The 25,083-nt window shown below is 54.0% G+C and overlaps 1 protein-coding gene across 1 annotated transcript in view; it reads right to left on the bottom strand.

Annotated features, from left to right (window-relative positions):
• Positions 1-25,083, bottom strand: part of LOC113409303 (copine-5) — a 130,466-nt gene that overhangs the window by 28,307 nt on the left and 77,076 nt on the right. The window contains exons 9-10 of the mRNA XM_026663065.1: positions 17,738-17,841; positions 15,866-15,970 (exon numbers count right to left, since the gene is read on the bottom strand). Of these exons, the coding sequence (XP_026518850.1) occupies positions 15,866-15,970; positions 17,738-17,841 (209 nt within the window). The remainder of the gene's footprint in view (positions 1-15,865; positions 15,971-17,737; positions 17,842-25,083) is intronic.

Below are 25,083 nucleotides of genomic sequence, written 5' to 3'. Positions count from 1 at the left end.
TTATGGAATAACCTGCCCATGCAGGAAGCTTCTTCTTGACCTGTGTGACTAGTAATTGCTTTATGCCCTGAAGCAGACAGGTTTATAGAATCATAGAACTGGAAGGGACCTCGAGAGGTCATCTAGTCCAGTCCCCTACACTCATGGCAGGACTAAGTATTATCTAGACCATCCCTGACAGGTGTTTGTCCAACCTGCTCTTAAAAATCCCCAATGATGGCGATTCCCAACGTCCCTAGGCAATTTATTCCAGTGCTTAACCACCCTGACAGTTAGGAAGTTTTTCCTAATGTCCAACCTAAACCGCCCTTGCTGCAATTTAAGCCCATTGCTTCTTGTCCTATCCTCAGAGGTTAAGAAGAACAATTTTTCTCCCTCCTCCTTGTAACAACCTTTTATGTACCGTACTTGAAAACTGTTTCATGTCCCCTCTGTCTTCTCTTCTCCAGACTAAACAAACCCAATTTTTTCAATCTTCCCTCATAGGTCATGTTTTCTAGACCTTTAATAATTTTTGTTGCTCTTCTCTGGACTTTCTCTAATTTGTCCACATCTTTCCTGAAATGTAGCACCCAGAACTGGACACAATACTGGAGTTGAGGCCTAATCAGCACAGAGTAGAGCGGAAGAATTACTTCTCGTGTCTTGCTTACAACACTCCTGCTAATACATCCCAGAATGATGTTTGCTTTTTTTGCAACAGCATTACACTGTTGACTCATATTTAGCTTGTGATCCACTATGACCCCCAGATCCCTTTCCGCAGTACTCCTAGGCAGTCATTTCCCATTTTGTATGTGTGCAACTGATTGTTCCTTCCTAAGTGGAGTTCTTTGCATTTGTCCTTATTGAATTTCATCCTATTTCCCGTAAGGAAAAACCTGCCTCATCTAATGTAACAATTTCTTGCTTAGCAGGAATCGGGTCCAGCCAGTGCTGACTATAGACACACAGAACACAGACAGAGTGGTGAGAACAGGGATACCCTGTCTGGAGGGAGGGGGGAGTGAGCTTAGCAAGCATTCAGCCTCAGCTAGGTAAATATTAGCACCCTCTCTTTACAGGGGAAACTGAGGCACAGAGCGGCAATGTGATTTGCTGAAAGCCACCCAGCAAATCTGTGACAGAGTCCGGAATGGAAGCAGGGTCCCTGATTCCCCATCCTTCCTGCTCTGCCCATTAAATCACAGCAGATAAGTTGATTAATGAGTCATCATTTCCATTAAAGATGGGCCGAGTGTCAAATGCCCCATGAGCGGGTGTCCCGCCATTAATTATCATACTCTTACCAGCACAAGATTGTAAATCATTGATCTAAGGTCCTTATCTGACCCCGCCACCTCGTAATTGTTACTGTATTTACCCTCACCACCACGGGAGGTAGGGCACAGCTGTTGCCCCATTGTACAGATGGGGAGCTGAGGCCCAGACAGGCCATGGGCTAGATTCACAGAGGGATTTAAGCACCTAACTGCCACCTTAGGCCCCTAGGTTGAACATTTACGTGCCAGTGGCTTTAACAATCCCCTTCTCAGCTCCTGCCTGGCCCCAGAGGTGCCTAAAGTTCCGAGGTGACTACGTTTCCACAGTTAAAAGTCCTTCGGGTGCCTGAATTTCAGCAGCTGAGCACATGCACACCTGTCTAAGTCCGGACGCCAGCCGGCACCACACCCCAGCAGAATCCCCTGCCTGTTTTGCCTTTAGGTGTATCTTATGCTGCATTTTCAAACCCTTGGCAGCGAGGCTCAGAGCCTGGTCGACAGGGTGGGTAGCAGAGCCCGAGTCACGATGCCAGTGCAGCCATTCCTAGCACCCTAGCATGAGCCCACATCTGTAGAGCCAGGCTCTGAGACTTGCTGCTGCGGGTTTGACAGTGTAGCGCAGATGTACCCTCGGGGCCTGAGCCTGTAGCGGTGCTCGGAGCAGGGGATTTAACTTGGATCTTCCAGGTAGGTGCCTTAAGCCCTGGGCTCCAGAGTCATTCTCATGCTGTGTGGCCCACTGTAGAGTTAATTAGTTATACCCAGTGGAACACTTTACTGGGGAGACTGAGAAAGGCCCACTTCAGGATACCCCAGACCTGGTGATTAGGGACTCTCCAGAGCAGTGGGAGACCCAATTTTGACTCCCCTGGGTTGCACACTCCCAGAGACACAGCAAGTCAGACACAGAGCCTACTGCCCTTCCACTCTGCTAAACTCCCCAGCTGGCCTCCCCTCTGCGCTGAAGTGATGGGCATGAAGCCACCTGCGAGATTAGTGACGCCAAAGTGGCCCTGACATTACATTTAAAGTCACACACAGACAGTCAGCCCCAAACGTTCGCTCTCTCGAAGGAGCTGGCTGCACCTCCAGCCCTAACAGTGATATCATGCCCCAAGCAGCTGTCAGCACTGAGCATCCGTCAGGGGCCTCTCACCTCTGCAGTCGCATCCAGGGCTGGACCCTGTACGGGTCAGTCTGTCAACCTTTGTGAAAACCTCTTGCCAGACTGGCTGGAAGATGAAGATGGGAGAGGATGATGGATAAGGAGGCTTCAGGGGGTGGAGCTGTATCAGAGTTTGGCTGGGACAGGGGTAAGGGCCAGATTTACAAAGGATGCAGGTGTACACCTAGTGGAGTTTACAAAAGTGCCCAAGCAGCTCAGGGGTCTCTCTGCATTGTTAGGTGTCTAAATACCTTTGTAAATCTGGCCCTAAGTAGGTTCTTCTAACTCTCTGAGGTGGCTGGCTCTTTACCCAGGCAGCTATAAGTGAGATGGGCATGTCTAACTAGAGAGGGAGGTCCTAGTGTGTGGGCTGAGCAGCCCTGAGGAGGAGCAGCTAAGCTAGGGGACAAGGCTTGAACTGGGCTTTGCATTGTTTCCTTTTGAGTTCCCATTGTGAATAAAAACCAAAGCCCAAGAAAGGGGTAGTACTGATCCAGAGGGATGTGCCCCTGGGAAACCCCCAGAGAAAAACACCCAGGATTGCAAAGTAATTGAAATGAATGCAGGGCCGGCTCCAGGGTTTTGGCCGCCCCAAGCAGCCAAAACAAAAAACAAAAAAACAAAAAAAAACAAAACAAAACAAAAAGCCGCGATCGCGATCTAAAAAAAGCCGCGATCGCGATCTGCGGCGGCAATTCCTTCACTCCCAGGCGGAGTGAGGGACCGTCCGCCGAATTGCCGCCGAATACCTGGAACTGCCGCCTTTGTCCAGAACGGCCGCCCCAAGCACCTGCTTGAGAAGCTGGTGCCTGGAGCCGGCCCTGAATGAATGCTCCCCCACCCAGCTCAGCAAGTGAGCAGGATGGCTAACAATCTAGGAAGAGACAGACGGAAGACTGTACTGGGTCCAAAACAAGGAGACACATATCCTGGCTATGTTAACACTCAAATTCACACCCCCACAGGCACACCCATCATGGTATTATTTGTTTATGTATTTATTATGCATTAATTATAGAGCTTTGAATTGTGTGGAGGAAAGATGCAAAAAATCCTCCTCCAGCAATGCACTATGTCTCCCTAAATAATCTCCAGCATCATTCTGGAGTATCTATATGTTGCATTTATCATTCTGGAGTATGTATACATCACATCTTTCAGGCATATGTCATATCTAGCATTCTGGAATACGTATGTGTCACACTCGGCATGTATAGATCATCACCATATGACACACCATATTGTGTGTATGTCACATCTGTCATGTATATGATATGTCATATCATGTATATGTCACATTTATCATGTATGTCACACCTAGCAGGTATATGTTGCATCTTTCATATCAGAGGATCATATGACACATTATGCCGTGTATATGTTGTACCTATCATATCACCATATTATGTGACAAATCATATTATATAATATCATGTGTATGACACATTTATCATGTATATGTTGCATCGATCATATCACCCTATCGTATGACACATCGTATCGGATATATGTCGCACCTACAGTGGCATGTCTAACTATAGCATCTACCTATAGCACCATATCTATGCTACATCTGCCTGCGGTACCTTCCTTGCTCTATAACAGCTTTGGACTTGTTCTCTTGCTGCGTATCCATAACACCTGTTTAACTAGCCAGCTTCCTAGCTAGCTACAGTGCTGTGGGCTATAACTGGCTAGAGCCTTGATTGGGCAGACCGGCTTCAAGAGGCTCTTAAACTAGCTGAAGCACATTCCAAAGGTTAATCCCCAGAGGCTGTCGAGAATGAGACCTGGCCCTGGAGCATTAGCTCCAGGGAGCTGGGGGGTTCGCTGTGTCTTCGCTTTCCCCAGTGCAATTAGGCTCCCAAAGCCATCAACCCCCAGACACACAATCGTAAGCAAATTAATCAGCCTCGCCCCCTAACTGGAACTCCGGCAGAGTGTGTGACAAGCGTTTCCGGCTGGTGACTGAGCCAGGGATCTGTGACTGTCTCAGGAGACTGTTACGAGGGGGTTGGGAGGAGGACATGACAGCCAGCGGCTCCTTAGCGACCAGGGTGGAGGTGGGCATCTCTTGTCCAGCAGGCTCTCTGGGAGCAATGCGTATGTCCCAGTATCGGTATGCTGGCTGTCTCCATGTGTGCATCTATCTGGAAAGCCAGATCCAGACACATCAGAACCATGATATTCATTCACTGGAATACAGCAGCTTCTTTCATACAGACAGTGTCTGAAAATGTTTTTCGCATGAGGGGACAGATTCCGAGGAGACTTAGATAGAATAGCATGAAGAAGAAGAATAGAAAAAGCTACCACTGTAATGAAACTGCAAGGTGCCAAACTGAAAATTGACGCAATATTTTCCACACAATTAGCCTGGCGGGATGCACTGGCACAAGAGATCACGAGGTCGAGAACGGAGCAGGATTTGAAGAAGGGGACCTGATAGTCACCTGGCTCTTGAGACAAAGAGGAAAAGCTAACCAAGCGTTTGGAAAGGGTTACACGCCCTCCTCTAACTCACCCTCTAACTCAGTGGTTCTCAACCAGGGATCTGGGGCAGGTTTCAGGAGGTCCACCAAGCAGGGCCAGCATTAGACTCACTGGAGCCCAGGACAGAAAGCCAAAGCGCCACTGCATGGGGCTGAAGCCAGGGGCCCTCAGCTCCGCCAACTGGGGTTGAAGCCGAAGCCTGAGCAATGTAGCTTTGGTATGGGGTCCCAGGCAATTGCCCTGCTTGCTACCCCCTGACGTTGGCCCTGGCTTTTATATGCAGAAAATCAGTTATTGTGGCACAGGTGGGCGGTGGAGTTTTTATACCATGTTGGGTGGGCCTCAGACAGTAAAAGGTTGAGAACCCTGCTCTAAGTAACAGGTCAGCACGAGACTGCCCCATGAGCACATGGCTCCATAATCGTCTGTAAAGGGGATCCTTGCACCTTCGTCTGAGCAGAGATGGGTACTGGACTGGGTGATCTATGGGTCTCTCTCATCCATCACGGCAAACCACAGAATAGAATCATAGAATATAAGGGTTGGAAGGGACCTCAGGAGGTCATCTAGTCCAACCCCCTGCTCAAAGCGTTCCTCAAACTCTGCATTGCTATGCGATGAACAGGATTCACACTCACAGGGCTGAATGGTCTAGCCCCTAAACGCAGGCTGGGCTCACACTGGGAAACTTTTGCTCAGCACAGATCTGCACAACACAGTGTTTAAAATAGTGATGGAGCCCTAGAGATTGGTCTGCCCCAGAGCTCCCACCACTGAAATACTGAGCGCAACACTGGGGCACTGCAGCAGAAATGGCTTGAGCACAGACCCCCAGCTGGTGTAAATCAGCGTCGCTCCACTGGAGTCAATGGGCCAGATCCCCACTTTCAGCAGAGAGGATCCTTTTTTCAGAGACTGTATTGTAATCAGGCCTGCAAGGCTGCCATAGGGGAGAAGTACAATACACAGTATGGCTGGCATGGTCTCTGGCTGCACCGATAAGGGACAATGCACTGATAACAATATCTTGTTCTCTGACAGTGACTGTCAGCTGTGATCTCGAAGCGCTTTACCAAGGAGGTCAGAATCAGCATCCCCATGAAGTGACTTGTCCAAGACCACTCGGCTGGCCAACGGTAAGGCCAGCTCTCCTGAGCTCTAGTCCAGGGTGTTATCCACTAGACCACACTGCCTCCCGCTAGCACCCATTCAACCATGCCTGTATTGGAGAGGGCTCAGAAGTTCTGCTCGCCCTTACATTGGTGTAAAGCCATGGTGACTCCAGTGACTTTGCTAAGTCACTCCAGATTTACACCACTGTAAAGCGGTGCAGAACTTGGACCCCAAAGATGTGTCCCAAGAGGTGCGGGGTCTTGTATGAAACCTGGCATGGATTGGCCCTGTTAAGGGCAGTGAAGTGAGATCTTCCCCAGCAATGATGCTATATGTTATGGATAGATGGTGCAGTGTGTCATCGAGTGGTTGGCTGTGGAGAGCCAGGACTCCTGGGTTCTAGTCTCAGCTCTGTGACTGCTGTGTTGTATGCCCTTTACACAACATCATAATATGAAAGAACCACATGGCAAAGTGAGGTACAAATAACTGCATTTACTAACTATAGGCAACACGCCTAACTCCATATACACACCGCTGCTCCAACAGGGCTCTGGGGGCTTCTGAAACACAGACAGTGAGCACCATGAGAGGGCTCATAAACTACTGAAAGGGATTCTACCCAATCCTTATACACTACACAACTTTAGTCAAGTCATCGTGCTGCCCTGTGCTTCAGTTTCCCCACCTTGTAGCCAGTGGCACCCACAGCTGTACGCATGTTACAGACGGTGTGTACCATTGGCAGAGGAGGAGGCTGCTCCACTGCACACTCAAGTTTGGCCTCGTGGCCCCCTCCATCATGACAGAGCTGTGGGGCAGCCAGCACCACACTTCCTTGCCATTGCCTTGGGGCTGGCTCCTGCACCAGGGCTCACCCTGGGGCCCTGCCTGACCCTGCTACACTTCCAGCAGCCCATGTCCCGGCTGCTCTGCCCGGAGGACTTGCTCAGTGATAGCCACAAGACCTGCTACTAGGCAGGCCGGCCGACAGCAATTCCGGGCTCCAGGGCAGAACAATCAATGGGCCCGTGGTCCGCTTGACATTTGGGCAGTGCTGTGCCTGTGCTGGCTGGAGCCCAGAGAGCTGCTGCCGGCTGCGCTGCTGGTTGCGCTGCTGGGCACGCTCTTCCGGCACAGCCAGGGCTTCCACATGCCCACCTGGCTGCCTTCGCTGCCCGCGGTACCACCCCGCGCAGGCCTAGGAGCCTGGCCCGCCCGGGCGAGCTAAAAGGGCCTGGGGCTCCCGGTCAATGCTACAGCGGCAGCAGCCAGGAGCCCCTGGACCCTTTTACATCACCTGGGCCCCTGGGCAATTGCCCCCTTTGCCCCGCCCTGTCGGCAGGCCTGCTACTAGGCCAGGGAGAGGAGCTGCGGTGAGCGACTGCCTGGAGAAGCTGGCAGGAGAGGGGCAGTAAGCACAAGAGGGGGGTTGTGTGTACCAGATGGAAAAATTCTGGGGGTGCCCCTGTGTGTAGCGTAGGGATAATAATACTGGCTGACCTCACAGGGGGCATAAGGCTAGTCAGAAAATGGGGAAAGGGGTTTCCATTGAAAATGTAAAGTTTCTGGTGAATAATCAAAACCCAAAATATTTCAATTCTGAAATGCTGCTGCAGTGCCTCATGGGAGTTGTAGTTTGGGTGCCTCATGCTCCCATTCACCTCTACATTCATGCTCCTAGTCACCAGTTTCCTGGTTGGACTACATCTCGCATGATGCACCATGGTCTCCCTTCTTGGTGAGAGAAGGCAGCTTATCAAGGCACTTGCATGGCTGCAGTGTATCATGGGAGATGAAATTCAGTAAGAGCCTGTACCACAGAAGAGAATGGGGATACAATGCACCCACTTTACAACTCCCATGAGGCAATGTGATGGTGTGGAGAAGTAGGGCATTATCTGTACTATATTTTATTAATATTACATGCACCTCAGTTTGCCTGTCTGATATTATCCTGCCTGACTGCATGTAATTAAATCTCAGGAGGCTGTCAGGGGAGCAAACAGGAAACTAAAGGATGCCAAAGATAAAGTACCGCCAGAGGGCATACTAAGAGTCCTTAAGGGAACAATGGGGAAGCTGTTAACTGGGAAATGCCCACTTGTCAGGCTCCAACACAGGTCTGATCCTAGGATCAAAGGGGCACTAAATCATTAAAGACCCCAGCCTAGAGAGGAAGGGAGTGTGAGTGGGCAGTAGCAGCTGAAGATGAGTCGCTGACAGAGACATGCTGGGAGAACACTCCAGGGACCGTCTGTCTCTCCCAGCCCAGGGCTGAGTAGACTTACCCATTGCAAGTGAAGAATATAGTTTGGGTAAGTCCCAGGCGGATAGATGTGTTGTTGTTTTATCCCTTTGTCCTGCTGGCTATCGACCTTTGGGTGAATAACTAATTCTTTGTTTTGAAGAAGCTGTATTTGAGTCACTTTGACCAGCTGCTGGACACAGGTTTCTGGAGGAGTTGCGCCTCCATGTTATCACGGTTGGTGTCCAGAGAAGCAGCAGCCCAGAGAGGCAGTCTAGGAGTGGTTGGACTGTGTGGTTCCACCCAGAAAGGAGTGAAGGTAGAGAAACATGTCAGAGAAACCAGAGGGATGCACTCAAAAGGGCCTGAAAAGAGATCTAAATGCAGCTCACCCTGTCACCTGACAGCTGGCATTTCACAACTGAAGTCTTTTGGTTTTCGGGCATTCCCTTTCTCAATGCAAAATTGAATGTTTCTCTGGAAAGCAGGCAATTTTTGTGAAAAATTTCATTATCTCTTGAAACACAGTTTTGATGGAAAATTTTCAACTGGCTGAAATCATTAATGTTTGTACAGTGCTTGGAGATCTGTTGAGGTTTTCCAAACCTTTTCATCCCTTGGGACGTTGCTACCATGTCAGTTTCACATGTTCCATTTTCCTGTCTTCTCTTTTCATCAACAAAAACCAACAAAAAATCCAACTCTGTAGCCAGCAGCACAGCGAGTTTAGCTCTGCCCTGCCCAGCAGGTAACAGGGGGATGATTGCACGTGGCGATCAGAGGAAGAAAGGCATGTCCTAAAAAAAGCACCTTCCTGATCTCTGGGAGAGCAGTTCTGCTCCAGACAATGGGCTATTCTTAGAACAAGGGTTCGTGTCTCTGCCATCCTGACTTCCCCTTGGGGGGGTCACCATGTGCAATGGGGAGGGCTGGATATTTGACAGGGCAACTGGTTGTAATATCACACTGATATCGAGGAACAGACACAATCTATGGGCCTGATGTGCACTTGGTGTGACTTCTTGGAGACACACGAGTGTACACGAGCACAGAATCAGGTTGCCTAATGTGGCCACCAACAAGCAGCCCTCATTCCTTGGCTCCGGGCCTCCAGAGCTCCTGCCTCCAACCGCATTATTGGCTCTGCCTCCCCACGCCTGGGTTCTGCTCTGTTTGTGCCCTGGATCGGCTGTGCACATGGAGGAGTCAGTCGTCACTCCAGAGCAGTATGTGAGCTGACAGGAGGGTGCAGCTTTCCAGGACTGCATGCGCCACACTTAGGGTGACCCTGGGGGGGACTGGCTGGGTTAGTCAGTCTGGGAGTTCAGCAGCCAGGGACAACTACGGGGTCTGTTTGTGTCCGGCGGCCTGAGAAGCGAATCCCTTTCCCCTGTAGCGTGTCTTGCAGCAGAGGAGCGGCGCGTTGAGCTGGCAGTGCTGCTTTGGGGGCTGAGAGCAGGCAGTGAAGCTGGGCAGATTCTCAGTAACAAAGGCCTATAATGCTAAATACCTAGTAATTTGGCATGGTTCGGCTGTTGGGAGCCCATCTTGGGACACACAAGCCCAAGGTGCTGTGTTAGGGTTGTCACCTTTTTAGTGGCTGGTAACTGGACACCTGAGGTCCTGCCTCTGGCCACCTCTTCCCTCGAGGCCCCATCGCTGTTCTGCCTCTTCCCCCCCAGACCAAAAAAACAGACCTCAGGGCTTGCCAAATGACACCCGGACACACAAACCGAAACCTGGCCTGTCTGGGTGAACACCGTCCAGGTGGCAACCCTCTGCTGAGTGTAAGTGTGGCCCACGGGAGTGTCACTAAAAGGCTGATCTTTATTTCCTGGTCCCAGTCATGTGACATTGGTCAGGCTTACAAAAGTCACATGACTCCAGGGGCTACTGTTACATCTTCTCTTCTTTTTCCCCTTGAAAATCCAATATCCAGTAACATGCAATGTCAGCCTGACAGGACAACCGGGAACTAGCAGAGCCAGGTAGTAACAAACCAATAGAGATCTGTGGGGCAGAGGCCAGGGGACAGCCTGACCCCTCTGAGAGGTGAGATGGTTATTCTCCCTCCTAGTGGAGATTGGTCAATAACCACTGCCCGGGACCCTCCACACCTTTCTGATCACACAGCCACTCCGGTTGGCAGTTCAGCTACCAACCTGCATCCGCCCCCTGCAGCTTGTTTGCTGCTCCTGGCATGTTTCCTTGTCAGTGACCAGACAGGCTTGTGGTAACTCTGTCAGCAGCATGCCCAGTGTCCTGCAGGCAAAAGCTAAGGGTCTCCTTGCTTTAGTCAGGTTCTTCTGTCCTGCTGCATGACAGGCCCTCATGGGCAGCTTGGACCTATGGCCTCAGCGAGGACGGGACCTCAGCCGCCTGCCATCTGGCTTCTGTTTGGCATCTAGCATTCCCTCCCACTTGCCATGGGGGTGTCTGCGTGGTATGCTTGTGTGACGATGCGGTTCTGGCGGAACCCAACTGAGAGTGCCAACTCAGGACAAATTGCTCTAATAGGGCAGTTACAGCCCAAGGCTGGGGTTTTTTCCACCTCTAAGGCAAACCAAACCAGCCAGACTAGGAGGACTTCGGTCTCACCCCACTGGCTAACCGCAAGTCTCACAAGCAATCTCCTAAGACACTCCAGCTTCCCAGTATTACCACCAGTGCCACTCGTTATGGGGACAAATGATTATGAAAACCAATACCCCAGTAAAAGAAAAAGGTTCTCCTGATCCCAAAGGACCAAGCCCCAGTCCCAGGTCAATATACAAATCAGATCTTACCCACAAATCACGCTGTTGCCAATCCTTTAGAATCTAAAATCTAAAGGTTTATTCATAAAAGGAAAAAGATAGAGATGAGAGTTAGAATTGGTTAAATGGAATCAATTACATACAGTAATGGCAAAGTTCTTGGTTCAGGCTTGCAGCAGCGATAGAATAAACTGCAGGTTCAAATCAAGTCTCTGGAATACATCCCCCGCTGGGATGGGTCCTCAGTCCTTTGTTCAAAGCTTCAGCTTGTAGCAAAGTTCCTCCAGAGGTATGAAGCAGGATTGAAGACAAAATGGAGATGAGGCATCAGCCTTATATAGTCTTTTCCAGGTGTAAGAACACCTCTTTGTTCTCACTGTGGAAAATTACAGCAAAATGGAGCCTGGAGTCACATGGGCCAGTCCCTGCATACTTTGCTGAGTCTGAAGGCATATTTGCCTTCTCTCAATGAGTCCATTGTATAGCTGATGGTCCTTAATGGGCCATCAAGCAGGCTAGGCAGAGCTAATCCCAGCTTGTCTGGGATGTCACCCAGAAGCATAGCATAAGTTTGTCATACAGACAGTATAGAGCCATAATAATAACTTCAACTACAAAACTGATACACACATATAGACAGCCTAATCATAACCAGTAAACCATAACCTTGTCTTAGACACCCCATTTGACCCCCTTTATACAAGATTTGGGTGCCACTACAGGACCTTGGTTGCAACAATGATCTATATGGTCCCAGTTTATGTCAATAACATCACAGCTTGCCACTTCTGTTCTAGTTCCCTGGGGCAGGGTTCTCCTGTAACTGCTTCCACGTTAATCGTCTTTAGCTCGAGAAGCTTGCTAGGTGATGGCACTACGAGTTTTGCCTTTCTGAGTCTCTGAGCTGTTGTGAGCTGTGCTGTGATATGCCAACAATGGATCCCTGGAATCCACCACAGTTGTTTATAGCCAGTCCTTTGTCATTTACCCGGCTCCTTCGCTAGCCCCGTTGACTGTGCCTAGTAAGGGCTGGATGCGGTGTGCTAGAACTGGGGTATCAAAAAGAACTGCCCAAAGGAGCCGCTCCCCAACGGTGATCTATTTGTGGTTACTAGCTTGCCTGGAATCCCACTGGTGAGAAAAGTGAGATTTTAAAGGTATTTTATTGCTATTTGCTGTGTCCTACAACAGCCGAGTGAAAAACGAGGAGGAGCCCACCAGTAAGAGGTGCTCTTTCCTGTTTGATTCAGAAACATCTGTGCCAAAGTGGGAACATGGGTCAGTTGAAACTCTTGTGATTTCAGTGGCTCTTCTGCATTCTGTTTCAGATTTTGCTCTTGGAGAATGTATCCACTGTGCTCTGCAAAGTCAAGTCCACCCCTCACAATGACCTTGCTTGGGCCTGTCTGTTCATCAGACCCCCAGAATTTGGTCTCTAATTGATATATCTTGTAGCCATTCAGTCTCATAACGCAGCTTCATGCAGGGCTGTGACTTACCGGCCAAGGGCTTGTCTGGCAGTTGATTGGCATCAGAAAACGTGCCTTTCCCAAGCGACATTCTTCCCTGGATCAGTGACGTTTCCGAAGGACTTTGTCTCGTACTTTGTAGCCCGCTGTGGCTCTCTGGGCTCTGCCGCATGGAGCAGCAGCAGGATTTCAACAGCTCTGATTTCTCAGCAGTACCTCTCCATGCTGCAGCCACCTCCTCTGTTCACCAGCCTCCCATCCAGACTGAAGGATTCGGGTGGCATCGTTTGATCCCCGTTTGCCAGTGGTTTACCCCCCTCTGACACCATGTCAGGATGGTGTGACACACGGGAGAGCTGGTACTGATTTCCTAGCCCCGGCTGCCTGGCCTGGGTCAGGGTTATTAAAGAACCCACACGGCAGGGGTCCGGCTCCATTGACTCCCATGGTTGCTGTTCCAATGAGTAGCTCCAACTCCCACTAAAGATAGTTTCAGGCCTATGAAAATCAGGTTCTAGGTTTCTCACCCAGACACCCTAGAGCAGTGGATGCTTTCTCCCCGTCAGTACCCGGCCCAAGCTGGGGAAGCTAATGATCCAACCAGCAGACCAAATTCGGTGATGAATCCAGGTCCCGTGCCATCTGAGGCACGTTGTGCACATGCTAAGAAGAAGTGGATGCTTTTGAAAAAATAGGTCTGAAGCTCACTGTGCCTCAGTTTATCTATCTTTTAAAATGAGCGTAACAAAATGTGCTGTGGAGGGGTGGCATGAGACTGCTCAGAAAATGCTTTGAGCTGCGCAAATAAACAGAAACACAGAGCGACGTTGTGCCACAGAAGAACATGTCCCAGGACTGAGTGTTTCCTGCTGCTCTCGCTAACATTTTGTTGTTAAACATGGTCCTGCAGTAAAGCCTCTGAAATCCCACAGAGAGAAATACTCATAGGCCATCAGCTCAGTCCAGGGAAGCAGCGCAAGGTGCTGTCAGATGCTGCTGCTGTAGAATGACATGGGAGAGGGAGGAGAGCCGCAGACACAGAAGATTCTCTCCCAAAGGTTAGCTAATCCTCCAGCGAATTACACTGGGGCTGGGGCTGATTAAGAAGGATTCCGATTCCACTAGATCAGTGAATAGAACCAGCCCTGTTCATACTTGGGAGCAGGGGAATTTTTGTCATTTGATATCTGCTCGATTTATTATATTCGTATTTAATGAGAGCAGGGCCCCATTGTGTTGGGCACTGCGCACACAGATGGCGAGGGACAGACCATGCCCTGCGGTGTTTACAATCTACCTAGACAAAGCAAACAATATTATGCACAACTGGGGAACTAAGGTGCAAAGAGAATTGGCCAAGGTCGCACAGTGAGTCAGTGGCAGAGAAAGCAATTGACCACCCACCCTCAGGATGAGAGACCAGCTTCCCATTGCACAGCTAGAGGATCAGGCAGCTCATGCTTCGCAGAAACGGCTGCTCTTAGGCTAGCCCTGGAAATGTACAGGGGTGGAGAGGCAGAGCTTATAAGCAGAGGTAACTATTAGTGTGTTTGCACCAGAGAAGGCTGTAATTAATACTGGCTTTATCCCCCACACATAGAGAGCCGTGCAGTGCATGCGGCATTATGTTTTATGAATACCCCAGGCTGAGTGCAGAGTATGTCGCGTTGATTAATGGTACCTATTAGACTTCATTCTCTCCCTAATTGGCATTTTTGTGTACAGTGTGTCAGCGTGAAGATGCCCTCATTAGCCTGATTAGCACTCTTGTCAGTCACCTGTCACCCAGCCAGGCTCTCCTGCTCCCTGGAATGGCGACTGACTTTTCCCCGGGATTTAAATATAGAGGCGCTACCGGCTTTTCTGAATAAAGCAAAGAAGCCACCTCCAGGGCCTGTCCATTTGCGTCCCTGCCGCCCACTGCCTCATCAATCACTCTCTGAGCACACTGCCTCTGCAGGGAGGCAGCTGTCTCCGGGGACGGCGGCCCCATCCCTCACTCTGCTACCGCTGAGATCAGCCAGGGGCTGTCCAATCTAGAGCTGAGCCCAGCCTGCAGAGCTGGAGGATTTCAAACAGGGAGAGCCCCTTTGAAGTGCCTTGCTACGGTGACACGGTGAAGTGTCCCTTTAGATCTCAGAAGTCTTTTGTACTGGAGTTGGTGTGGGTAGGAAAGTCTTCCCTTCCCATTGCCCCATATACATATAGTGTAGCACTCCGCTCTGTTAGAGTATGGAGGTGAGGAGAGATTAAAAAGACTGGGACTGTTCAGCTTGGAAAAGAGACAACGAAGGAGGGATATGATAGAGGTCTATAAAATCATGACTGGTGTGGAGAAAGTAAATGAGGAAGTGTTATTTACTCCTTCTCACAACACGAGAACTAGGGGTCACCAAATGAAATTAATAGGCAGCAGATTTAAAACAAACAAAAGGAAGTATTTCTTCACACAACGCACAGTCAACCTGTGGAACTCCTTGCCAGAGGATGTTGTGAAGGCCAAGACCATAACTGGGTTCAAAAAAGAACTAAATAAATTCATGGAGGATAGGTCCATCAATGGCTATTAGCCAGGATGGGCAGGAATGGTGTCCCTAGCCTCTGTTTGCCAGAAGCTGGGAATGGGCAACAGGGAATGAATCACTTGATGATTTCCTGTTCTGTTCATTCCCCCTGGAGCGCCTGGCATTGGCCACTGTCGGCAGACAGGATACTGGGCTAGATGGACCTTTGGTCTGACCCAGTGTGGCCATTCTTATGTTCTTATGGATCAGAGCCCCAGCACTGGAGTGACTTCAGACAAGACTGGACTGGACAGTACACCTCATCGGAACAATCCTGCACTGGCTGGATGGGGGCCTGTAGATGGACTCAAAGCCCCCTGTGCCTTCTTTTCATCTCTAACGGCTATAATTCCTGGCAGCCTCTAAGCCAGGGAGATCGTGGCACCTGGCAGCAAACAGCCTGCTTATCTGTGAACACCCTTAAGGGGATCTGGGCTTGTTTGAAGCCGTGGAGCTACTGCAGCTGCCAACAAGACTAAAGGAAGAGGGTACAGAGCAGCCACTGACGTACAGCCAAAGGCGGGGAGGACCTCTGACCTGGCAGTCTCTGCGTGTTTGTGTTACCTTACGTCAAAGGCCGACCCGTAGCAGGGACCCCACATGGTGCCTCCAGGGGGAGCAGCGGCTGTGGAGGGGGCAGCTGCAGAATCACCCTGGGGCGAGAGGCTGTCCAGAGGCCCCTTTGGAGCGATGTTTGGGAGGATCCAGGACATGCAGTCTTACTCCATCCCAACCCCATCGCCCCCCAGCCCAAAGCCAGCAGGTTGGGGGTAGGGGGGACAAGAGGGCCCCTACCTGTCGTAGTCTCCATTGCAGAGGGCTCGCACAGGGATGGAGAATGCCTGCCACACAGGGTTGAGTGTGTTCTTAACCACTTCCGTTTTGTGGCAGATGGTGAAGCTGCGGGACAGGGAGAGGCGTGTGGTTATCCAACCAAGCCATGGGCTAACCCTGAGAGCCCTGACGCCTTCCTGGGGACTGTGTTAGGGGCCTCTCTGGCTGTGTGGGGCCTTCAAACCCAGCCCCTTAGCCTTCAAGCCGCCACGGACACTCGCCCGGCCTTGCGAACACTGCCACCGAAGCTTTAGCGGCTGGAGAATCTCCTCAGAGCCTGCGGCCTTGTCTGGCGCCTTACCCAAAGACCGGGAGCCTTCACATCACTCTAGCGGGCTTTGGAGCGAGTTCCCAGCCCTGCAGACGGATGTCCCGACATCCTCTCCATACAGGCAGCGGCAGGGTGAGACTCAATTCGCTCCTGCACCCATGGGCCTCAGCCCAGATACACAGAGACGGTCTAGGGCTGAGAGGGGAGACCAGCCTGCAGGGGCCGGTCAGCTTTTGGCCTCTCAGGGCCTGATCCTGAGAGGAGCTGAGTGCTCATGACTCCCACTGAAGTCAGTGGGAGCTGAGGGTGCTGGGTGCCCCTCGCTGTCGCATCTAGGCACTGCTCAGACTCCATAACCTCTCACGCTCAGGCCCTGCCCCTCTGGGGAGCACTCAGGGAGCACAGGGTCTCACCGTGCTATGGACCAGGCCGGCTTACAGCACCCACCCTGGGTGTGAGCCTCCCAGATGTCTGCGTCCAGCAGGCCCAGGGTAAATGGGACATGTCTCCAAGGCCCCGTGCAATATGCCGATCAGCACAGTGAAGGGAGGCAGTTTGCGGGTGGGAGACAGGGGGGCTGCCTTTGATGCAAGCCTGCGGCGTGTGCTCCGAATGGGAGCGCCAGCTCACCCCTGCCCTGTTTGTCTTTGATTTAGAGATCAATGGGATGAATGTCTCCGTTCTACTTGGCACACGGCTCATTAAGCGTTCCCATCCCCCGGAGGAATTACAGCCTCGTTTCTTCTCTCATCTGCCGGATTCGGGAGAACTCAGGAGGAATTTCATACAGCACCTTGCAATGTGCTGCGAGGGGAGGTTGGCTCCCTCTGCCCTGCTGCCTAGGGATGAACCAGGCCCCATGCCCAGCAGATCAGAGCTGTCACATGCACTTTGCATGGGTGTGAATGGTGGTGGGAGGTGTGAGGGGGGTTAATGCATGCTGCATCCCACAGGTTTGTCTGGGCTGGGAACCGAGTGGTGTTTTACATGGCGGGCACTCCCACCGCTGAGCACCCTGGAGCCAGTCACGGTAGCAGGTTATGGCTGACCCCGAGGGTCCCTTCCCAGGTGTCTTGAGGTGCAGCAAGAAATCTAGGGGAATTCTGCCATTAACCCTTGGAATGTCGGCCTTTGCCAGACTGCCAGCTAAAGCAAGGCTGTCTAGGGGGCTGTCTGTCCCTGACTCCTCACAGCTTTAGGGTGCCACGCACGTCACTGGGTGACGGCTCCTGGGTGCTGGCTCAGGCCTGAATGCACCCATTCCTTCACACTGATCAGTGCACCAGGGGTCAACCATAGCAGCGAAAACCTCCCCAGCAGTTTCCACCTGTGCTTCCCCACGGGAGTGTGGCAGGCCCAGCTAGCCAGCGAGGGCCTCTCCCCCTCCCACCCACCCCCAGCTGAAGGATGCTGCTGTCTCTGCTCTTTGCCTGAACCAGGCAGAGGGCTGGAAGCAAGAGGGAGGAACCTTGAGGGGGCCAGCATGGCGCCATGGCAGGTAGGCATGGGACCCTGCCCCAGGCCTGCTAGCCTGGGGAGGCGAGCACTGGGCTGGCACTTACGTTCCATCCTCGTTGCTTCGGTAGAACACCATGAAGGGGTCGGACTTCCCGAAGAAATCTTTCTTGTCCAGCTTGTTGGCACAGAACTGCATTGTGGCCACATCCTGGAGGGAGAAGCACACGCGCTGTGAGTGGCACCAGGGTCGGGGGATGCCACCAGCCCAGCGGGCTCCGAAACAGCCCTGCACTCACGGGGGTGGTCGAGGAGAGAGCTACAGCCCGACGGGTACGCTCTGCCCTGGGGCAGCCAGGGTGGCATAGTGCAGGGGGGGTCAGGTCAGAACTGGGATGCGCTGGAGGAATTGGGAGGGGACTTAGGACTGTGCTAGCAGGGGCTGCGGGTGGGGAGTGAGGGGCAGCAGCAGAGCTGGAGGGAGCCCAGGGCTGGGCTAGCAGGGGTTGCGGGTGGGGAGTGAGGTGCAGCAGCAGAGCTGAGGGGAGCCCAGGCTGGGCTAGCAGGGGCTGCGGGTTCGGACTGAGGGGCAGCAGCAGAGCTGGGAGGCTGCAGAGGACTGGCACGGCGGGGCAGAGGTTGCTTGTTGATAAAGCAGCAGGACCGTGCAAGGGGAAGCTTCACAGCATTTAAGTCCAGAAGGGCCCTAGACCATCTCCTGGCCGCCTGTGTAGCACAGGCCCCGAATGGCACCCAGCCGCCCCTGCACTGAGCCCAAAGTCTGTCATTAGATCAAAGCATTGCCGTCCTCAGGAACCGAGGGGCCCTACGCCCGAGGCCCCGTCAGTGGCAGCAAATTGATTTGCTGGGATATGCCCAGAGAGTCCCCGTGTTGCAGAGGAAGGCAAACCCCCCGAGGTCCCTGCCCATCTGAGCTGGGAGGAAGTTCCGTGCCGAGCCCACCCTCGCCTGCAGCCAGCAAGCTGGGGCTCCTCACAGCTCCACCAGGAGCAACAGAAAGGGGCTGCTGGGCAGGGGCGAGGCTGGTGACTTACATCCCAGTGCAGGAAGCCCAGGAACTGCCATGTAAAGCATCACAGCTGGGCCCTGCGGGAGGCCTGGCCTGAGCATGCGCTATGTGTTCGTGAGGAGACACCAGAGCAGACGTCAGCCTTGGGGGAGGTCCCCTTTCTGGTGGCTGGGGCAGCTCTCGTTAGTACAGGGTCAGCTCCTTCTGTGCATCCCACCCTGCTTGGGACACGCCATGTCGCATGGCAGCCCACAAGGACCAAGCCCCATGTAGCCAGAACGCCCCGAGGCAGCAGCCTAGGCAACGCCAGCATGCCAGCAGCCTGGGCTGAAAGGGAGATGGAGCCTGGAATCCAGCAGCATCTCTGGGCCTCGGTTGGTGGCAGTCTGGGAAGTTCCTGAGGGCAGCAGAGATGAAGGGGCGGAGGGGCTGGGCTCATACACCTGCTCCCTATCAGGAAGTGGGGGCAGGAGAAACCCTTAACTGTGCATTTCCTGGTTCTCCCACGGCTGAGTTTTGCTCAACTCCATGTTCTGCGGGGGGATGACGTACCACCGAGCTGCCGGCAGGTTTTGCCATTGACTATGAGATGGGGGGTTCGGTGCTGTTGCTGGCTGTAGCGAGGTTAAACGGTCCCTGGAACTGCCACTAGCAGCCTCTGGTTTCCACGAGCTTAGATTGGCCCACGTGGGTCTTTTATTAATAAGCGCATGGCCTATTGTGATCACATGACGCAGCCCCCAGATGAGAGGTCTCCAAGTAGCACCCAGGAACTGCAGGAAGTGGTATTAGTCAGTCAGTAGGGGGTGCTCTCCCCAGGCAGTCAGTGCTGACGCCAATGCCCCAGCGTGGCACTAAGGGGTGCTGTGCTGCTGGAGGGGCTGCCATTTAGACAAGCAGTAAAACTGATCCTTTGTGGATTTTAAAGATCCCCTGGTCGTTTCCCCAGAGAACCCCAGTGTCCTGGCCAAATTCCAGCCTGGGTCCTACTGTGCTGCACCAAATCCCCCCTGCAGCTTCAGCTAGCTCCAGGATCCTTTTCTTCTCTTCCCCTAAGTTGTTGCACAGCGTGGTCATGTGTGGGTGAGCAGCTGCCGTGCTCCGCCCCAGCGATGGCTGCATTTCCACAGTGAGCAAGTGATCCAGCCACTCCATCCCTTTCAGAATACATTTGTGACTGAGCCCGGAGGAGCCCGGTCTAGTGGTTAGAGCAGAGGACTGGGCGGGCTCCTGGGTTCCATTGTTAGCTCTGGTAAGGAGTGTTGTCTGTGCTTAGAGGAGGGGCTTAGCCAGGGCCGGCTCCAGGGTTTTGGCCGCCCCAAGCAGCCAAAACCAAAAAAAAAAAAAAAAAAAAGCCGCGATCGCAATCTAAAAAAAGACGCGATCGCGATCTGCGGCTGCAATTCGGCGGGAGGTCCTTCACTCCCAGGCGGAGTGAGGGACCGTCCGCCGAATTGCCGCCGAATACCTGGAACTGCCGCCCCGTCCGGATTGGCTGCCCCAAGCACCTGCTTGAGAAGCTGGTGCCTGGAGCCGGCCCTGGGCTTAGCCGTCAGGACTCCTGGATTCCTGGCTCTGCCCTTACTGGTGGGGAGACCGACCTTGGGCAGGTCACTTCCCCTGTGTGCTTGTCTCCCGCTCTGCGTGATGGGGTTTATAATGCTTACCCAAAGCCCTTTGAGCCTTCCACAGGAAAGGTGCTATAGACCTGTGACATGTTATTACAATAATCCTGGGGAATTGGCCCCAGGGCTGCTGAACCAAGCGCCAAGGCAGCAGAAACTGACAGCGGGGAGAGACTGCAAATGCAGGGCTGGCTGGCTGGCTGCTCCCTGAGCACTGCCTCCCGTTACAGACGCCCTGGAGCAGGGGTGGGTAAACTACAGCCTGGGGGCCGCATCTGGCCTTTCAGACGTTTTAATCCGGCCTCGAGTTCCCACCGGGGAGCGGGGTCCGGGACTTGTCCAGCTCCAGCTGGGGAGCGGGGTTGGGGGCTTGCCCCGCTCTGCATATGCCATGGACCTGTGCGGCTCCCAGAAGCAGCGGCATGTCCCCCCTCTGGCTCCTACACGTAGAGGCAGCCATGGGGCTTCGCACACTGCCCCCACCCCAAGCGCCGCCCCCGCAGCTCCCATTGGTCAGGAATCACAGCCAATGGGAGATGCAAGGGTGGCACCTGCGGACGGGGCCCTGTGCAGAGCCGCCTGGCCGCACCTCCGTGTAGGAGCCGGAGGGGGGTACATGTTGTGACGAACTGGGACTGTTCTTAATGTGGTCTTTGAATGCTGAGTGGGGAGTGTTGGCTGGGAAGGCAGGGGAGGTTGGCTAGGACGGTCTGCATTGGGGGATGGGAGACTGGCCTTGAGGGAAGATACCTGAGCATGTAACATGAGAACCCAGGAAGGGGTTAGAGGCCAGGTAACACCTTTGCCCGGGAAACTGAACAAAGGCTGTGGGAGGGGTCTCCGAAGGGAGAGTTTCAGGAGCTGGCTGGTGGAATGGCTGGGAGGCAGACAGGGCTCTGACCTCCCAAGGGGGCTGTGGGGCCCTGGGACCCCAAGATGGACCTATCTGGGGGGGATCCTGTTGTCTGTGCCTGCAAGACCTGTCTTGGACTGTGTTCCTGTCATCTAAATAAACCTTTTGCTTTACTGGCTGGCTGAGAGTCATGGTGAATCGCAGGAAGCCGGGGGTGCAGGGCCCTGAGCCCCCCCACACTCCGTGACACATGCTGCTGTTTCCGGGAGCTGCTTGAGGTAAGCGCCTCCCGGAGCCTGCACCCTGGGCCCCCTCCAGCACCCCAACCTCCTCCCCATCCCTTATCCCCCTCCTGCCCTCTGAACCCCTCAGTCCCAGCCTGAAGCACCCTCCTGCACCCCCACCCCCCCCCCCCTCCCCCCACCCCAGACCCCCCCCCCCCCCCCGCGCCCCAACTCCCTGCCCCAGCCTGGAACCCCCTCCCACATCCTGAATTCCTCATTTTTGGCCCCACCCCAGAGCCTGCTCCCCCAGCCAGAGCCCTCACCCCCTCCCACACTCCAACCCCCAATTTCGTGAGCATTCATGGCCCACCATACAATTTCCATACCCAGATGTGGCCCTTCGGCCAAAAAGTTTGTCCACCCCTGCCCTGGAGCCTGGCAGAGACCCCTGGACAGTGGAAGGCAGCCTTGGAGAAGGGGCTGTGCAGAGCATCTGTTACCCCCATGGTGCCACTCTCCCTAGTGACTGCAGCAAAAGTTGCCATGGGGGGTGCAGTCCAGTCCAGTGTTGGGCGGGAAGCAGTGGTGCCCTCTGCCCCTCATCTGAACACCTGCTCAGTGCGGAGGCCGATGGGAGCTGCAAGCCCACAGCTCCCGTTGGGATAGGACGGATCCTTTAAAGGCCCCTAGAGCGACCCCACTGCCCCGGCTGCTGGGCCAGCTGCCACACACTGTGTGGGCTCTGGCACCAGCCCCTCAGCGTGACGGGGAAGGGAGCAGAGGTAGCACTTTCCACACCCCCATGCTGGCTGGACACCCCGTCCAATGCCCGCAAGGCACCAGCACCATTGGCTGCCTGTGAAAGCTGCCCGCCAGTCTCAACCCTGCTCCTCTGCTGGGCTCTGCGCGGGATAGAGAAGGTGCCTCTCTCCAACAGATCCAAACCCCGAGGAGGTGTCGCCGTCCCTGGCCAGGGCTGGGTGAGGTGCGGCCCTGATGGGAGCTGCTTCACCCTCTGCCAGGATTTGTGATCTTCACACCAGCTGGCAGGCTGGCCTCAGCCACCAGGCCCGATTCCCCCCCCCATCACCCTGATGTAAATCAGGAGTGACTCCACCGGGCCCGATTCCCCCCCCATCACCCCGATGTCAATCAGGAGTGACTCCACCGGGCCCGATTCCTCCCTCATCACCCCGGTGTCAATGAGGAGTGACTCCACTGGGCCCGATTCCCCCCTCCAGTGTAAATCAGGAGTGACGTTACTGAAGTCAGTGGTGCCACAGAGGTGTCAAACATGCGGGAATGAGAGGAGAATCTGGCCCGTCGAGCGGCTCAGCCTGCAGTGTCAGCCCCATCTGCGCATAGGGGAGCAAATTCCTCTGTGCAGCAGAACAGCTGGCAGGGCTGCTTTGTATTCGCTCCAGCAGGTTCCTGTAAGGGAGGGGATGCAGGTGTCTGGGCTAGTGCGTGGGAGCCAGGGCATGGAGGATGTGTCCAGTGTGGTGGGGGAGGCCTGTGAGCACGTGTACAAACACATGTGTAGAACGTGCACACAGGAGAGCATGCCAGTGTGGATCCTTTGTGGGGCATGTTTGTGACTGTGTGTGACTGTGAAATGGGTGTGGGTGTGTGCCTCTGTGTAGGTGGTGTTCAGAGTGGGTGTGTCTGTGGGGCCAGCAATTGGCTGTTTGGGGGCCATGTGCCCATGTGGGAGTTGCCTTGGGCTGAGTTCGGAGCTGTCCGGGTTTCCCTGTGGAGCGGAGGGTGCACATGGCCTGGTTGCGGCCCCCAGCACGCAGCAATGCAGCAGTTGGTGATGATAGACGGGCTGGCTCCCAAGGAGCGGTCACCGAGGGTCACACTCTGCCAGCCTGTGCCAGCTGCCTCCTGCTGCATTTGTGGGTAGCCCCGTCTGTGTCTCCTGGGCACAGGCACGAGCTGCCAGGAGCAGGCTGCTCCCGGAGAGGCAGGGTCTGCCTGAGCAGGAGAGCCCGTGGGGGCGCTCCTCCACGGCCCGGGCAGCCAGGCAGGGCTCTGAGCTGGGGACAGGACCCTGAACAAAAGAGCCGCCAGCTCCCCATGGAAGACAGTGAGGCACTTCATGGCACGGGCTGCACTGATGGAGGAGAAAAGCCCTGGGAGCCTGCCTGAGCCGGGCTAGACACCAAATGGGCACCTAACGCGCTGTCTGCACACTCGTACCTGCAGATCGCCTCACACACACACACACACACGTACCCACACACCGCTACACACAGACACACACGCACACCGCTACACACACACACACGTACCCACACACCGCTACACACACACACACGTACCCACACACCGCTACACACACATCCACACATGCACACCACTACACACACACACACACCTGCACACCAGTACACACACACACATACCCGCACACCGCTACACACACATCCACACACGCACACCACTACACACACACTCGTACCTGCAGATCACCACACACACACACACGTACCCACACACCACTACACACACACTCAGACCTGCACACCACTACACACACACACATAACTGCATATTGCTACACACACACACACGTACCCACACACCGCTACACACACATACACACATGCACACCACTACACACACACTCGTACCTGCACACCACAAGTAACTGCACATTGCTCCACACACCACTACACACACGTGTACCCACACAGCCCCCCCCCACACATACTCTTTCCCACTCACTGCCACACACACTCGTACCCATTCACCGCTATACACACACTCCTACCCCCACACACACTTGTACCCGCTCACTGCTACACACACACACACACACACACACACTCGCACCTGTTCACTCACACACACACACACGTACCCGCACACCACTACACACACACACACCACTACACACACACTCATACCTGCACACCACTACACACACACTCGTAACTGCACATTGCTACACACACACACACATACTTGTACCCGCTCACTGCTACACACGCACAATCGTACCGATTCACTGCTACACACATGCACATACTTGTACCCGCTCACTGCTACACACACACACTCACACACTCGGACCTGCTCGCTTGCTGGGTTATCTCAGGGGAGCCATTCCCTGGGCGGCACAGCTGGCTCCTCAGGCGGGTGCCCCATGGAATGGACTGGATTTCCGGAGCCCCGGAGCAGAGCTTGCTGCTCAGGAGCGCCAACACCCACAGCCACAGCAGGACTTAGGGGCTGCAGAAGGGTGGACATGCCGCTGGCGAAGCCCTTGTGGCTGGCTGTGCCTCATTTAGCCCCCCTGCTGACAGCTGCTCCAGCCCCGTGGTGGTTGCCTCTTCCCGTGACAGCCTTTGGCCAAGTCTCTCCCAGTCCCCCCCACCAGGGTAACAATCTAACAAATAATTCCAAGCCCTTGTGTGAGCTCTCAGCCCCGACACTGGGCCAGAGGTCCTTCCGCCCCTTGTCTCAGGGCTTCACAGGGCTTCCATCTGCCAAGCTCCACGGTTCTCAAGGTTCACCCTCCTTTCAGGGCAGGGGCTCGCAGGGTCCCCCTCGAGTCCACCGATGAGTCCCCCCAACACAAACTGAAACCACTTCTGCCTCTCTAGGCTGAAACACCTGTTCCTCTTGAGTTTCCCCTGCTGCGCCCCTCAGCTGAATGTCTCCCCGGGCCAGAGCTGGCACCACCGCAGCTTGCTCCACCCTGGTGGCTTCTCCA

This window comes from Terrapene carolina, unplaced genomic scaffold (genome assembly GCF_002925995.2).
Source record: "Terrapene carolina triunguis isolate 2854851 unplaced genomic scaffold, T_m_triunguis-2.0 Scaffold32200, whole genome shotgun sequence".
NCBI classification, from domain to species: domain Eukaryota; kingdom Metazoa; phylum Chordata; order Testudines; family Emydidae; genus Terrapene; species Terrapene triunguis.
This window is presented reverse-complemented; position numbering and strand designations above follow the sequence as displayed.